Genomic DNA, 17,068 nt, shown 5'->3' on the forward strand with positions numbered 1-17,068 from the left:
CTGCTGAACAAAGCTGGGTCATTTGAGAAGAGAGAAAGTTCAAAAGACATTTGCTGAAAGACTAAACGCTGAGGCTTGATATGACGTCAATCTCTGAAATATATAGCTGCATCAGCACCCCACAGCACTGGTAATGGGTCTCAGCAGCAACATTCTAAGAGTTAATTAAACAAATGGAGCCTTCGGTCTTAAATAGTCTTTAACATTCAGCGCTGGCCATCCAAAATATGCCATAAAAGTAATTTGGGCTTCTCACGTTTTTCATTTCAATTCCCTGCCCCTCATTGCTGATCTGGAATCCAAAGTTAAAATCTATCTGACTATGTATTGTTTTGGACAATTCATAGCAAAACGCTCACTGCTCTGTTAAAATCAAGAGCTTCGCTTAACAGTAAGTTTCCCACATGCCTCTCAAATATACCTCTTGACCATCTTTACAATGACAATTTCCATGGGAGTTGGGGCGCTTTCAACGTTAGCTGGGATGGAAAACCAATGTTGTTGGCTTTGTCGTGCATTATGTACCTCATCTGATCTTGCTTTCTATTGAAAATCTGGCAGAGTGTATAACAGTCAGTTGACCCAGAAGCACCAGTTTTTTGATCATCTGCTGATGTTGAAGGTTAGCCCCCATGTGTCTTATATTGTAAAGGTACAGAATTTAAGAGTTTATAGTGTGTTGTACAGAAATAACATGCCTTGTGTAAGTATGTACATATGTATGAAATGTTCTCCATGGTTACTGTGCTCCTTGACACGCTTAATGATCCTAAGCAATGTAATTATCAATGTGTTTAGTATTTCAATTACCTGTGAATTAAGTGCCAAGTAATGCACTCTGAACATGAATGATGTTGTGCCAGTTGAAAATTGTGAATAATGAAATAGTGCTATCAGCTAGATGGCTTACTTCTGGTGATGACACAGTGATAAATGTCACAGGTCATAAGGCATTACAACTAAAAATCATATCAGACATAAGAGAGTACTGCAGGATAAGAAAATGGGGTTTTCTTTCGTATTGTTCTTTCACACAATGCTACCCTTGTTCTGCTATAATCACATTCTGCTTTCTTAACTTTATGCCACTATTAGCACCTTTTTTTAGCACTCACCACTACCATTAACACCTCCTTTGTCCTCTTATTCATGACATCTTTGTCAATCCCTCCATTGTCCCCACCTATCCCTGGTCTTCTATCCAGCTCCACCTGCCTCTCCCCCTTAAACAGTATAAATTTCATCATATTTCCACTTCTCTTCAGCTCTGAAGAAGGGCCATATGGACTCGAAATGTTGTTTCCCCCTCCACAGATACTGCTAGACCTGCTGAGTTTTTCCAGCTTTTTCTGTTTTTGAAACAAGGTTTTATAGTTGGAAGTGGGACTGAATCAGTTGTGTTGAGGTCCTTCTGTAGTTGTTCCATGTCTGTGTATCGTACAATAGAAAGTATTTTAACACATAAATTTCTTGTTTTCAGGCTTCGATCTGATGATGTGTGAGGATCCAGGAATTCCTAATTACGGCTACAAATTGCGAGATGGAGGGCACTTCGCTGACACCGTTATCTTGTACAGTTGCAACCCAGGATATACACTGCATGGAAGCAGTACATTGACCTGTCTGAGTGGAGATCGCAGAGTATGGGACAACCCTTTGCCATCGTGTATAGGTAAAATCACTGAAAAATCTAAGCTCAGAAATTTCAGTTGCAGATATTATGGGCTTGATTTTATGGGGTGCCATATTCCCAGTGTCCCCAACTGAAAAGTTGGTCATCAGTCCACGTACCCACCCAAAACCCAGTTGCCTCGCAATGATCCGGGAGCAGCCTTAATTGTTTCAGAGTGGGACTTCCAATCTGGAAATCCCACCCTAGAGAATTGCCGGCCAATCAGATTGGCTGGCAGCTCTCTAGTCCTAGCAGTGCCATGATTGAGCAGGCACCACTGCTGGGACTACAGGCAGTCCCTGAAAAAGAAGTGATGGGGCCTGGACTTGAAGCTAAGTCTGGGAATTTGGACAGGCCTGGCTGGGAGACCCCAGCGAAGGTGGGTGAGCGGCATGGAGGGCCATGTTTGAGAGGTCATGGGGGATGGTTAAAGAGGGGTACAATCTTGGGTGAGTGGCGGGAATGTTGTCTCCAATGGGCACAAGGGACAGCAACCCACGCAGTGAAAGCTGCCTGGGTTACCCACCTTGCTTTCACCTTCCCCTGCCGTTTGTAAAATAGCGGCGGAGGTGGAATAAGGACCTTTAATGGCCTTAATTGGCCATTCAAAGCCCTCAGTAGGTGCAACGGCAGTCAGGCATGCCACTGTATTATGGGAAACAGGAAGGCGATGAGGAAGGCCACCTGCTTTATTTTCCAAGCTCTCCACCTCCTGCAGGGGCAGAAAAATCTACCCCTATGCATGACCCATCCCAGTTTAACACAGGGACAAGTTCCTTTATTTTAAATAGGTGAACATCTTGTTAATCATAGTTTTGAAGCTATATTTTATCTATTTTACTTGCTATTCAACACTCTTGCAGCAATATTATTTGCATTTCTCAGCATTTGCTCCCCTCAGTCTTCATAATTCTAATGAAAACAATTTGGGTTCTGCAGAAATGGAACATTCGTAAACTGTAAAGACAAGCAGCTAAGCTGTGGTGAAACACCCAGTTTCACATTGACACAATGATTTCTAGGTTTGGGTGAATGCAAATCTTTAAGAGAAACACTAAAAAGTGCATAAGCTTCTCTTTTTTTCCATGATAACTTCTTTGTCTGGGGATCTATTTTAATGTTGAGAGAAAATGGGTACTCCGTCTTCACTCTCTTAATATTAAAAGTCAGTCATTCAGGGAACAGATCTTCTTTTTCACTTTTGTGTCAGTGTGACCTGCAGTGAGACGTTGTTAGAATAACTATGATCTATTAACCGTGCATCATACACCACTGGTACCCTTGTACAACTGCTGCTTAATTTGGCTGTTCAAAGAGGCCTTTGTGTTTTTTTCCCATCCCAAGCAATGGGAATGGCCAGCTGGATGGTGCCTGAACTCAAGCCCCCAACCATTCCCTCAACTTGACAACCTTAATTTAAAAATCCACGCCTTTCCTCTTGAGCACATTGTACATGCATACCAACCGCCCATATAGTCACTTGGATGGCTGCAGTGGTAGCCAGAACCTGCCTGAAACTCATGCTAATTAGGCATAAAAAATAACTTGCAACTGCACGCACCTGCAAGAAGAAATCCCTTTATTCTGCCATGCTAACTGTATTAAAATAGAAATTTATTTGAAGAAAGGATAAACAAGGGCACTAGTGTCAACTAAATGTACATACTCCTGCTGGATGGAAGGGCAAAACGTGGCAAAAGGTGGGGAAAGGGCTTCCTTTAATACGCTCCTTAAAACCTACTTCTTTAACCAAACCTTTGGCCATCTGACCGAATGTCACTGAATGTGGCTCGGTGTCTAATTTCGCTCCTGTGAAGCACCTTGGGATGTTTTGTTACATAAAAAGTGCTATATAAATATATAAAACAAAAATAAAAATAAAAATACCTGGGACAACTCAGCAGGTCTGGCAGCATCTGCGGAGAGGAACACAGTTAACGTTTCGAGTCCATATGACTCTTCAACAGAACTTTCTGTTGAAGAGTCATACAGACTCGAAACGTTAACTGTGCTCCTCTCCGCAGATGCTGCCAGACCTGCTGAGTTTTTCCAGGTATTTTTATTTTTATTTTTGTTTTGGATTTCCAGCATCTGCGGTTTTTTGCTTTTATCTATATAAATAAATGTTGTTTTTGTTTGATATGCTAATTGACAGTCCCTGTGTTTGCTGTTTGTGTGCTTTGCTCTCACAAACAGCAATGTGATAATGACAAGATAATCATTTTTTGTGATGTTGAATGAAGGATAAATATTGATCAGAACCCCAAGGATAACTTCAAGTGTGATGTGCATTTTTAATTGCCTCTCACAGCAAAGAATGTAATTGCTGTATTTTTTTATGTGTGTTAATTTTTCAGCTGAGTGTGGAGGCCACTTTAAAAGCGCTACTGCTGGGAGAATTCTCTCCCCTGGCTACCCAGCACCATATGATCACAATGTCCACTGTACTTGGATTATAGCAGCTGATCCAGGAAAAACAGTCAGGTATGCCCTCCTCCTTCTGCATTGGGTTCAATCTGCTCTATATGGGAGCAGAAACACCATCTTATTCATAAAATGATTACATTATTCCCCTGCAAATTTTGAAAAAATTACATAACGAAGCATCAACGTTACAAGCGTAAATGTCAATGTGCTGGTTTAATAAATATCAATCTGTTGGCTTCTAGTTGATGTTGAAGTGAGACACTATTTGCATACAGACAGACAAGGCAGGGTTGGGTAGGAGGGCAAGTAACAAGTAGGCAGTTAAGTAATTGCAACAATAAAGTAGACTAAGACAAGAAAAAATAAAGACTTACATTGATATAGTGCCTTTCGTGAACACCTTGCCTGACTTCAGGATGTCCCAAAGCTCATTACAGCCAATGCAGTGCCTTTGAAATGTGGGCACTGTTGTAGTATAGAAGAGACAGTGACCAATTTGTGTGCTTTGCTCTCACAAACAGCAATGTGATAATGACAAGATAATCCTTTTTTGTGATGTTGAATGAAGGATAAATATTGAACAGAACCCCAAGGAGAACTTGCTTATACTTTGGCGTATGATAAGAGGCAGACAAAGCCTGTCTGTGACAGAGACAGAGTGAGGGAAATACATGTAATGTAAACAGGCTGAGAAGGAGGGGAGTGGTAGATTGGTCAAAAGATATGTGCTAAAGATAGCGCCACTAAACAGTGTTGTACAATTGTCATGGACAGAATTTATATTTTCCTTGTTACTGCCCATAATCAATATATTTCTATGTAAGGGGTATGTGTTTTCTCACCCTCAGTGTGATTATCTCAGTTAAATGATTCCAGCAGAAAGCTTTTTGTGAGTTTTAAAATAAAGGGGGTTATTTATTATGACACATTTGCCCTGAAATTTAAAATGCAACACTTCACTCATTTGCCTCACACACACAATTAGATACCGATGAAGGTAAAATAATACAATGACAATTTATGATTACATCAGTCTCTTTTGTGTCAGGGCTGCAGTTTCTTAGATGAGTTGATGCTTTAGTTGAAGTGAAGGTGTTATAAAGTACGAGATTCTCAGTATGCTTCAATGCTTCCTGTTAAATATATAAGTTTCTTAGAGGTTTGGACAAGATAGATGCTGAGAGGTTGTTTACCTTGTGGGAGAGTCTAGTACCAGAGGGCATAAAATCAGGGTAACGGGTAGCCCATTTAAGACAGAGATTAGGAGCAATTTCTTCTCTCTGAGCATAGTTAACCTGTGGAATTCTCTACCGCAGAGGGCTCTAGAGGCTCGGTCATTAAGTATATTCAAGGCTGAGAAAGACAGATTTTTAATCAGTAAGGGAATCAAGGGTTATGGGGAAAAGGCAGGAAAGTGGAGTTGAGTATTATCAGATCAGCCATGATCTCATTGAATGGCGGAGTAGACTCAATGGGCTGAATGGCCTACTTCTACTCGTATATCTTATGGTCTTATGGTTCTCAGGTGAACTCGATTTTGGATCAGGTTAAGGGGTGTCCTATTCCCACTTTAATGGCATTGCTGTTTATTACCTCGGCTACTTGGATGACTTGCAGCTGGTTCGATGGCTTTCAGTGAAGTTCTGTCTGCAAGGAGCTTCTTGTTGAATTTCTAAAGTAGACAACAAAATGGCTCACCACGTGAGTTGTACAAGTTCAAAGTCCTTTTTCCAAAACACGGTGGTGCGTTGATTAGACATCCTGTGTTGTCGTTTGACACCTTAAGAATTTGAGACAGTCAGTGTCTTTGTGTTTGTGTGACCCATTCAATTTGAAATTACCCTCTTGAATTACGCTCAGGAAAGGTATTGATACAACATCAATCTGAAAAGTTCCTTGTGTTCCCTTTTGAGACAGGGCAATGGTTTCAATATACAAAAGAAATCAGGTGATCCTCGGGCAACCATCTTTGCAGCATTCTGCTCAGTTTTTAAAAATATAAAGTGTTGACTGAAAGTTCATAAAATACTGGAATATGACACAATTGAAGGTTCATGGAAAAGAATGCTTTGGATGCAGCATTGTGGCAATAATAAATGTCCAGTTAAGTAGAAGTTGTAAACAGAGCTATGTTAAATGCTCTACTTTGTTGGTCAATTTTCCAACTTCCAAATTATTAGCCCATGGATACTGATCACCAGTGAATTATTTTGGCCTTTCATATTAGTGACATCAGTTATTTGCATCCACATCGCTTGAGTTATTATTTTATTAACTAATTTAATTAATTTAATTAACTTTCAATTCACCATGCCAACTGTCTTGTGCAACAGAAAACGTTTGAGAACAGCCTTGAAGTTACTGTTAGTCCACTGTTTGCAGTTAAATAATGTGTCTCACAAATTTGTGGAGTAAGAAGACTTTTTTGTTGTTCTTCATAATTGTGCCATTTTCAGTTTATGTGGTGAATATGTGGGCCTTATTTCCCATACAACAATGAAACACTATCAAACACTAATCCTCTTAAATAGCTGTGAACTGCAGTTTTAAGCACTTCAGATAGCTTTGAGGGGTAAAATTAAGCCAGATGTTCTTTCAGCAAATCTGCTATAAAATTGGATGAGTGAGAAAAGCCAGTTTTAAATGGCAGACACTACAAACTATCATGTGAGCAATTAGGTTCGGAGGCACACAATTTAAAGGACTGGCACTTTACACTCTCCTGTTTTTCCCCTCTCCCTGAAGCACCTAGAGATTGAATAAAAGCAGCAGTCAGCCACTGTAGTCCAGATGTGACTGCCTTACATGCAGAGCCCGCACATTGCATGGATGACAGAGGTCACCAGAATCCCAGCAGGCTGTCGGCAAAATCCTGTAGTTAGCCAGCAGGCATACTACTACTACTGGGGTGTAGCGTTAGAAGAAGTTTGTGGTTGATGTTCAAACATCACACTCATATCTGTACAAATGGAAAGCACCATGCTAAATCACAGTGAGGCCATCATACATTATTCAATTTATTCAAAATATGTTCTGCACTGATTTGTGCTGAGAATGCCTTCATAAATGTGCATAACAGTAAAGGTGAGCATTGATGGTAATGGAGGAAGTGTTTCTGAAGGAGCTTGGAGTCAAATCCTCAGTACATGTTGATAGGAGGATTATTGAAGTAAACAGCTCAGGGTCTGAGTTAAATGCATCTCTTATTAATGACTAATGCACTAGCTTTACAAGCTGCATTCATGGCTTAGGAGCTTTCTTCCCATTTTTGTTGCTTTCTTGCTATGCTGGCATACATTCCATATTCTCTTATTTTCCTCTATATTTGAGCCTTTTGTGCAAATGTGTGGAGCATGGGGGACATGACAATGACCCTGGAGTCTATGGGTTGGGCGGGGTGGGTGGTGGTTGGTGCGTGGGAAGGGTGTCCGATCATGTGGCTCTTGATCTGCCCAGGCATTTGAAGTGTGGCTTCAAGATGTCAGTTGTAAACTGAATGTCCTCTCTTTGGCTGCAGAATGGTGTCATTATGGGGCTGAAGAGGGGCCTTCATCTTCCAGATCTTCTCCTTCTGATAAGGCCGATATGGACCATTAGAACAAAATTAATGCATAATTTTTTTCTTGAGGTCCCACATCAGCAGGACATTGAATGGTGTCTATCCATATAGGTCAATCATTATTGTGCGGGAGCCCAGTTGGCTACATGGGTGCAATACACCTCTCTTGTACTTTTGGATAGTCAGAAGATGGAATTCTGCTGCACTCTGACGTTCATGCTGTTCAGTAGCAAATATTGGGAAGTTGTTGGCCATCTATTAAAAAAAAATAGCTATCTCGTTGATGCATCTGTAGTACCTGTGGAATGTGAGAGAGGCGACACTGCAAATGACCCCAGCATTAACGGAAAAAAAAAGCCAGAAACATAAAAATTGAAACAGTGACATTGATGACCACTAGCAGCACCATCTAGATTATGGATGTTTGGAGGCTTCCATGTTGGAAATTGTGCAGTTTGATCATGACCATCTTACTATATCTTAAGCTTCCTAAGAAACTGTTCTTCACCCAATTCCATGTTGCATGCAGGTGGGTTTAAAGAATGTGTCCTTAGGATCAGTCCATAACTGCTCTTGCACCTGCTTCCCCACCCCCGCCCCCACCCCACCTTAAACCAGCTTATATTTCACCCCTCTCCTAATATTACTCAGTTCTGTTGAAGGGTCATGAGGACTCGAAACGTCAACTCTTTTCTTCTCCACCGATGTTGCCAGACCTGCTGAGTTTTTCCAGGTAATTTTGTTTTTGTTTTGGATTTCCAGCATCCGCAGTTTTTTGTTTTTAATTAAATGATTGCACTTGGTTGCAATGCATCCATAGTGGAGTTGCATAACGATGCTCACTTGAGTGAGGAACTGGAGACGAATCGGTACCTTACACCAGGATGAGTCAGTGCCTACATAGTAGAAGAGAGAATCGTTGAAAGTAAAGTCACCTAATCTGGAACTTGAAATAATGAAAATAAAAGGACTTTCCAGTGATTAAACTGGATTTGAATGCAATTCCAAGAGGTAAAAAGCCAGCATGGTGTGAATGGAGCCACAACAGAAGTGGTGTGAACTTAGTAGCTCCATATCTCACTCTGTCCTGGCCCTGACCAATTATCCAGGGTCAAGGTTATGACTGTTTTCGAAGCAGACGCATGGAAGTATTTCTGGTGGTGGTTAGGCATCTCATTTTTTTTTGTTGGAGCGGGGGAATAACATTATTGCTGCAGCCCTCAACCACACCCGCAGCACTAGATTGTGGCTGACTGCCTCTGGGGCAGCTAAAGGAAAGTCCAAACATTTTTAAATCACAAATCGTTTGCAAGCGGGTGATTAAAGTTTAAAATTTACAACAAGCTCTCCTTCTTTAACAATACTAGATGCTAGGAATGTACTGGCATTACTACAAATATCAGGTCGGCCATGGATATTACCTTGGGTTCAGCATTGCTGGTCACTCCCGGAAGTAGTCTTCATTCTTTTATTGCGTCTAGGAGTTTGCCCATACTGCCAAATTGGACAGTTGGACCCTTTCATGGCCTGAACTATTGTGCTTCACAGTTGCTTCTTCAATTTATTAGCAGATCAATGGTGGAAGAGGCTACGGTGCTAACAATTTCTCCTGCTCTTCCCATGTATTGTGGCTGCCAAGATCATGGCCTACAAGTGGTATAAACATCAAAAAATCTATATCCATGTTACAATTGCAGTTGAATCAAACCTACATATTGATTTAAAAGCCAAATGTGTGCCCTTTTAACGCCCCCACATCTTCCCTCCATTTGGCTGCACTTTCCTATCTGTTGATATTATTTCTGAATGAATCAAGTAAAAATAGAAAAAAAAGTTTTCAAAGTGCAACTATTGCAGTCTTTAAAATAAATGACATTTAAAATAATTTATACATGTTTGTATGAATGTAATTGTTTTGATATATGAACACTGGAGGATTTTTGCAATCATTTCAATTCTCAAAGCTGGAAAGTTAATTTTGTTTTGAAATAGAAGTTTTGGTGTTTAATATTTGAGAGGGCCAGATGATTTTTTTGGAATAGAAGTTACTTGAACTGAGTTACTCAGTTTAGGCATGATTAGAGTGATGACAAGAATGATTAGAAACAGATTTTACAACAGACTCAATTACAAGACTGTTGCTTTAACTGATTATCAAAGGTTACCTCATTAATATGTGCAAATTTAGATGGATATAAGAGGAAGGAGAAGACAATGGTGAAATTTAAAGATAAGGAATAATTAAGGAGAAGTAGCAAAACAGTGATAAAAACTCACTCAACAATTCTTAGGAAGTCTTTAAAAGTATTGTGATCCATGGACTTTTCAAAAGCTAAAGAGGAGACAAAAACAGTTTAACAGGTAAAAATGAAAAGGAAGGAAATCCGAAATGTAGCCAAGTAATTGTGTGGCCCAGTACCTGACCCCATTTTTGATGATCATGAAAGTGGTGGCACTGGTCTTTGAGGGGATTATAAGAAGTTTCTCTTTGCTAATCATGGAACCATCCAAATAAATCAGAATACCTTCAAAGAAGTAGAGGCAGTTTGGAGGCTGCAACTGTCTAATCTTGTTATTAGCTTTGCTTGCTACACATGATTGAAAAGCAGATGGTCCAGCAGTGCATCTGGCTTTTGCTGGCCTGGACACAAACAAGACTTGCCCAGATCGTCACCAGGGGAGTGCAACAGTGTCTGCAGCTATGGTTGGTAGCATTTTGGTTAGGGCAACCTGACATGTTTTCCTTTGTGTAGTCCAACTGAAAACATGACATTTGATGGAGGTGTTTTCCAGGAGCCATTCTTCATGATGTTAGGCAGACAGTCACATATCTTAGTAATACTATCAGGCCTGTTATCTCTACTTTTCCTGAGAATAGAAGTCTCTGCCTCACTTAATCATCTTTCAAAGTGAGGTATTTTCCCCTGAGACATATAGGTACAAGTATTGAGTGCAAATCACCTCTTGTGTAGTTTGATTTGCCTTGCATTCCTCCATTTATTTCAATTATGTTAGCTCTGAAAATGCCCATTGGGAAGCCAATAAATCAGGATAATTATACTGGGGGCAAAACTAAAATAATTGGCAGAGAGTGTCATCAAAAGAAGATATAAATTAAGAAATGTAGTCAAACAATATTAGTTAATTTGAAAGAAGCTGGTCCACTGATGATAAATAAGTGAGTGTGAGCTTTAGCCAGTCAATTAAACCCTTGCAAATGACAAACAGAAGTTGTCATTCTTTCAGAAGCAGTATTGATCAATTAATCGTGCACATAATCCATTGTTGTTCCCTTAGGCATGTAAAAAAAAATGGCAAAAGAACAGCCCAGATCCAGATTGGTGCTATTTGTTGTGTGGAAAAAAAAGCTCCTTCAGAGAGGTGGCTCTTTTAACAGTGATAATAAAATGAATAAGACTTTCCCACAGCTTTTAAACTGCGAAAAAAGAAGTGAGTAGGCGAATAGGGCAAAAGAGTGAATATTCTTGATTTAAGTTACAAAGCAGCTTTGTAAATATATGTTTGAATAATAGGATATAAAACTGAATGGTTGGGATTTTCCGGCCCTGCTGTAGCGGGGTGGGTGGGGTGCGGCGGGTCCGCCGAAACCGGACGATCCCAGTGGTGGGCGGGGCTGGAAAATCCCGACCAATAGCTCAATTCGTTGGAATATTTAATGAGCGATTTTTCAGATCCTTAATTTTTATCCATCTCTCTATTTTTTGCAGCCTTCATTTTATTGTCTTTGACACTGAGGCATCGCATGATATCCTGAAAGTGTGGGATGGGCCAATAGAAAGTGATATGCTGCTGAAGGAGTGGAGCGGCTCCTCACTACCTGATGACATCTACAGCACATTTAATTCCATCACACTCCAGTTTGACACTGACTTCTTCATCAGCAAGTCGGGCTTCTCTATCCAGTTTTCAAGTAAGGTGGCAGTTCATTTCCTTCCCAAAATCTGGCTCTGCCATACAGGTATTCATAACATCTTTAATAAAAAAAATACTGAGATATCTGAATTTGGAACAAAACAATTCAGGATGTATTTGGAGTGTTTCGAAGGTCTTCATTGGAAAGAATAACTTATTTTTTAAAAAATGTCTTTTACATCATTAGGACATTGTAAAGGCTAATGGAATTACCTTAAGGAGGCTGGAAAACAAAATAGTGGAAGTTGTTTTACGATTATACAAAGCTCTGGTTAGACTCCACTTAGAATATTGCATTCAGAGTAAACATCGCACCCCAGGAAGGATAAATAGGCCTTGGATGGGGTGCAGCATATAGATTCACTAAAATTATACAGGGGTTAAAATGATTAAAATATGAGGGCAAGATCTATAGAGTATAGGAGATTTAATGGGTGATCTAATCGAGGTGTATAAGATGATTAAAAGAGTTGATAGAGTAGATAGGGAGAAACTATTTGCTCTGGTGGGGGAATCCAGAACATGGGACATAACCTTAACATTGGAGTAAGGTCATTCAGAGGTGATGTCAAAAGGGTGTTGGAAATCTGAAACTCCCTCTCCCAAAAATCTCTTGAGGATAGGTCGATTGAAAATGCAGTGACCACCAGATTGTGATCCTGAGCCTGCTATGGATCTAGGTCCCACCGACCTGTGCTGGTGGAGGGTGTGGGTAAATGCTGTGACAGGTCTTCCAGGCTGCTTATTTCCAGCTCTTTGATGGAGGAGATGTCCTCTTAGCTGGAGGTGAGGACCTGGATGGAGTTGAGGGGCTGGCTAGCTGAGGGTGGCAGTCACTTGGCAGCACTCCCTGTGAATCAAAGTAGAGATAATTAGTGCATGCCAACAGAGTCAAAAGCAGGAGTGAGAGCACTCGCAGTTGCACTGAGAGAGGGATGATGTGGTGCAGGATCCTCACAAGGTGTTCACCGCCGACCTCACCATCTCCACAGGCATGCTGCACGTCCTTACCAGTCAGTACGGTGGCACGCTCCTCAAATTGAGTGAGGGGCCTAATGTCGGCCACTCCACACCCAGTCTAGGACCTCTCCCTCCTGTTGTGAGCCAGCTTCTCCGGATGAAAGCAGATGGAGAGAGTGTGAGCAGGATGCATGCCAAGGCAGGTGATAGGTTGCGTGGAATGTTTGTGTTGTGAGCAGAGCCATGGACGGGACGAGGATGCGAGCTGCAGAGAATATGAGCCTGATGCAGATGTGGGGGCATGTATGAGTGTTAGTGGTGTTGTCCCTTGAGGTTTGAGATCCATAGGAATGTGTGATGGGTCTGGGAATATGTGTTGAGAGTGATGAGGTGGTTGACTTACCTTGGCAGAACGGATGAGAGCATTCACCCTCTCCCTGCACTGGATGGCTGACCTATTCTGTGCTATGTTGGTGCTGACCGCCACTGCCACTGCCTCCCAGGTCGGATTGGTGATGCTGGTGGACCTCCTGCAGACAGAGTGGAGTAGTGCACATTGTGCTGGCCTTCCACTATGCCCAACAGGCTCCCCACAGAGGCGTCACTAAATTTGGGGGCTGCCGTCATCCTTTGCTTTTGGGGCCATCTGTCGCCCGGAGCTGTCCTGGTCTGTAGACATGAAGTAGGCTACGCTCTGGTGTGCTTTAAATATGACAAATCCAAGCCTGCCTGCCCACAAAGTGATCCGGCGTGTTTCCCGTGAATGCATTATTAATGAGGCAGGATGCGTCGGTAATTGGAAGAGAGAGCGCGAAAACCTGCCATTGCGGCTGATGGTTAAAACGTTGTTTATAATGCCCGCTACCGCAGTTAGTGCAAATCTGGGACAATTCCATCCTAAGAAATAATAGTTTGTTATCTATTCTTTCACGGCATGTGGGTGTTGCTGGCAAGCATTTATTGGCAACTCCTAATTGCCCTTGAGAAGGTGGTGATGAGCCGCCACCTCGAACCACTGCAGTCCATGTGGTGTAGGTACACCCACAGTGCTGGTAGGGAAGGAGTTCCAGGATTTTGACCCAGCAACAGTGAAGGAACGGCGATATAGTTCCACATCAGGATGGTGTGTGGCTTGGAGGGGAACTTGCAGATGGTGGTGTTCCCATGCAAATGCTGCCCTTGTCCTTCTCGATGGTAGAGGTGATGTGTTTGGAAGGTGCTGTTGGAGGAGCCTTGGTGAGGTGCTGCAGTGCATCTTGTAGATGGTACACACTGCTGCTACTGTGCGTCAGTGGTGGAGGGAGTGAATGTTTGTGAATGGAGTGCCAATCAAGCGGGCTGCTTTGTCCTGGATGGTGTCAAGCTTCTTGATTGTTGTTGGAGCTGCACTCATCCAGGCAAGTGGAAAGTATTCCATCACACTCCTAACTTGTGCCCTGTTGATGATGGACAGGATTTGGGAAAGGAGGTGAGTTACTCGTCGCAGGATTCCCAGCCTCAGACCTGCTCTTGTAGCCACAGTGTTTATATGGCTAGATGAGTTAAGTTTCAGCTCAATGGTAACTCCAGGATTTTGATAGCAATGCGTTGAAAAGTGAAATACTACAGAAAGGGCATGTTGAGAGAGCAGTTAATAAAGCATATGGTATCTTAGGCTTTATTAATAGAGCCATTGAGTACAAGAGTAAGGAGGTCATGTTGAACTTGTATAAGACACTAGTTAGGCCTCATCTGGAGTACTGCATCCACTTCTGGATGCCATACTTGAGGTAGGATTGGAGAGAGCACAGAGGAGATTCACAAGAATGATTCCTGGAATGAAGAACTGTAGCTATGAGGATAGATTGGAGAGGTTGGGACTGTTTTCCTTGGTTAAAAAAAATGCTGAGAGGAGACTTGATAGAGGCATTCCAGATCCTGGGGGGTATGGACAGGGTAAATAGTGAGAAACTGTTCCACTCAAGAGAACATCAAGGGCACAGATTCAAAATAATTGGCAAAAGAAATAAATGTGATGTGAGGAAAAATTTTTGCACCCAGAAAGTGCTTGGAGTCTGGAATGAACTTCCTGAGAGGGTGGTGGAGGCAGGTTTGATCGAGGGGAAAAGGGAATTGGATTTCTACCTGAAGAGAGGGAATGTGCAAGGTTATGGGGATAAGGCAGGGGAGTGAGACTAGGTGGAACACTCTTTCAGAGAGCCAGTGCAGACACAATGGGCCGAATCAGGAGGGCGGGGGGTTCTTAAGGGGTGTTGCAGTGGTGTCTGGGAGAGGTGGTTCTCACTTCTGGGTAACTATTGTAAAGACCCAGAGCGAACCCACAGGACTCCCCCCACGGGATTCTCCCCAACTCGCCGATCCCTCCCCCCCACTCTCCTGACCTCCGACCCCACCCCCCCCCCTCATCCCCCAACCTCGTGGCCCCAGCCACACCCCCAAACCTCAGATCCCCCAACCCCTCCACTACCCCCGGACCGTGACTTCCACCCCGCCCCGGACCTTGGAAACTCCCCACTCCCCCCCCAAGACCACCGGACTGCCGAACGACTCTCCACACCACCTCTGACCCCCTCCCCCACCCACCAGGACCTCCAACCAATGCTGACCACAACTCCACCCCCAACCCTCCCAGACACTGCCGCAACACCCCTTAGGACCCCCACCACCCCACCCCCAAAACCCTACTCATTTACCTTAGACAGTTACCTTTCCCCTTGCCTGTCAATTGCACTGGACCTTTAAACTTACCTGCTTTATGGCAGCGAATGCTGTATAAAAAGGGGTGTGGCCTCCTTGAATCCACCAGAGCTGCACTTCGCTGGTGCTTGAGAGGAGTCTTTTGATGCAGGCCCCAAGCAGCTCTGGTGAACGGAATGGTCAGCGTAATTTTCAAGGACAGGTCAGTAGTCAGTATTTATTTCTTCTAATTCCTGTGGGCCAGCACTTTCGAACGCTAGTTGGAAGTTACAGCCCAATCTCTTCTTGAATTTTGTGTTGCCACAGCTATGATTGGCTCCTGACATGCTGTGCAGCACTTCTCCCTTCAGTGGGGGCAGGGTGTCCACGTGCACTTGGTCTCCAGCCACTGCCTCCTGCCTCATACTGTGCACGACCTGTGGCTAGAAAGAAGGGAGTGTGTTCGCAACATCCTTGTAAGGTGGTTTGAGAATGAGGCTATCATGCTCAATAGTGTAGATAGTGTGTGCAAGATGTGAGATGTGGGAAGCGAGGATTGCAGTTGAGAGGAGAATGTGCAAAGTGTGTGAATACGATGAAATAGATGCGTAGTGGTGTGGTGCAGGAAATTGTGGGAGAGTGAAGGGATGTAGGCAAGCAGAGTGTTGTGTGTCATGTGCCTGTAGACGTGAGAAGGTGGTAATAAATGTATAAAGTGAAAGTCTTGTCTTGACAATTCTTGTGAGGTGTCATAGAAATCTTTCTGGTATTGCAAACATACCCAACGAGTGAAGCATCTGGCATTGCCCTCCTCAGACCCTATTTGCATTGTCAACAGGTATGTTGCCGGGCGGTCTTTCTACCCTCTGGAGGGAATAGAATCTTTCTCCTCCTGTCCAGCACCTGCACCAGAGCCTCCAAAGCTCTATCAGAGAATGTAAGTGCCCTCTCTGGACCTCCTGAAGCAATTTTTCCACACGTGGCTTTCCTGAAGTCTCACTCCAATCAAGCAACAATGTGGACAGAGTTAGATACATGTTTGACTGATTACAACGAGCTCTATAACTAATTCTACATTCTCCATGTGCTAACATGAATAAATTCAGGCGCAACTGATGTTGGGAGCAATTGAATTTCTAAGCAACTTCTAACTACACTCGAGCTGGTGGTGCAGAGGTGGGAAGAGAAGCTATTATTCAAGATGTGTTGGCTACTATTAGATCAGTAAGAATTGAATCAAATAAGGGCAGTTTAAAATTAAACAATTAATTTAAGATAAAAGGAGCTACTGAGTAAAAGTATTTTTAGTGTCTTTTATATTTCAAGTGCAATATGACAGAGACCAACTGTTGTAGTTGGATCTTTTAATGACAACATTATGTTAACAAGTGTTATACCATCCTGAAGTGCAATGCACAATAGAGTAACTGAGGATTTGTTCAGCTGCTTACACCTTGCAATCTTCATTTGCATTTTAAGCACTCCGTCCCCAGCACAGTCCAGATTATGAAAGCATTTATTTTAATTAATGAATCCTGATCCTGAATTTTAAATTCATGAAAAGAGCATCTTCATCAGAATCTGAGCTATGGGGCTGGATTTTCACCGGGGCTAGATTTTCGCTGAGTCAGGATGACTTGGGGAGCCCTTTGAAAATGGTGGCCGGGGCCCAATTCTGGGATTTCAGATCCCATTCCTGGGGTTTCTGATTTTTGGGAATGCCTTTCAAGAGTGCTGGCTGGTTCAGATCGCGAGCCCCCACCCTGCACTCCCGACCTGGCCGGCTCCATTGCAGGGAAAGGCATGCCCTAATCCTCCGCAACTTTCGTGAAGTCGGGCCA

The 17,068-nt window shown here is 42.8% G+C and overlaps 1 protein-coding gene across 1 annotated transcript in view; it reads left to right on the forward strand.

Annotated features, from left to right (window-relative positions):
* The window catches only part of LOC144680673 (CUB and sushi domain-containing protein 1-like), a 2,611,816-nt gene that overhangs the window by 2,080,462 nt on the left and 514,286 nt on the right, over nucleotides 1-17,068 (forward strand). Inside the window, exons 24-26 of the mRNA XM_078541910.1 lie at nucleotides 1,481-1,672; nucleotides 4,030-4,156; nucleotides 11,387-11,589. Of these exons, the coding sequence (XP_078398036.1) occupies nucleotides 1,481-1,672; nucleotides 4,030-4,156; nucleotides 11,387-11,589 (522 nt within the window). The remainder of the gene's footprint in view (nucleotides 1-1,480; nucleotides 1,673-4,029; nucleotides 4,157-11,386; nucleotides 11,590-17,068) is intronic.

Source organism: Cetorhinus maximus, chromosome 5 (genome assembly GCF_964194155.1).
Source record: "Cetorhinus maximus chromosome 5, sCetMax3.hap1.1, whole genome shotgun sequence".
In the NCBI taxonomy this organism is placed as follows: domain Eukaryota; kingdom Metazoa; phylum Chordata; class Chondrichthyes; order Lamniformes; family Cetorhinidae; genus Cetorhinus; species Cetorhinus maximus.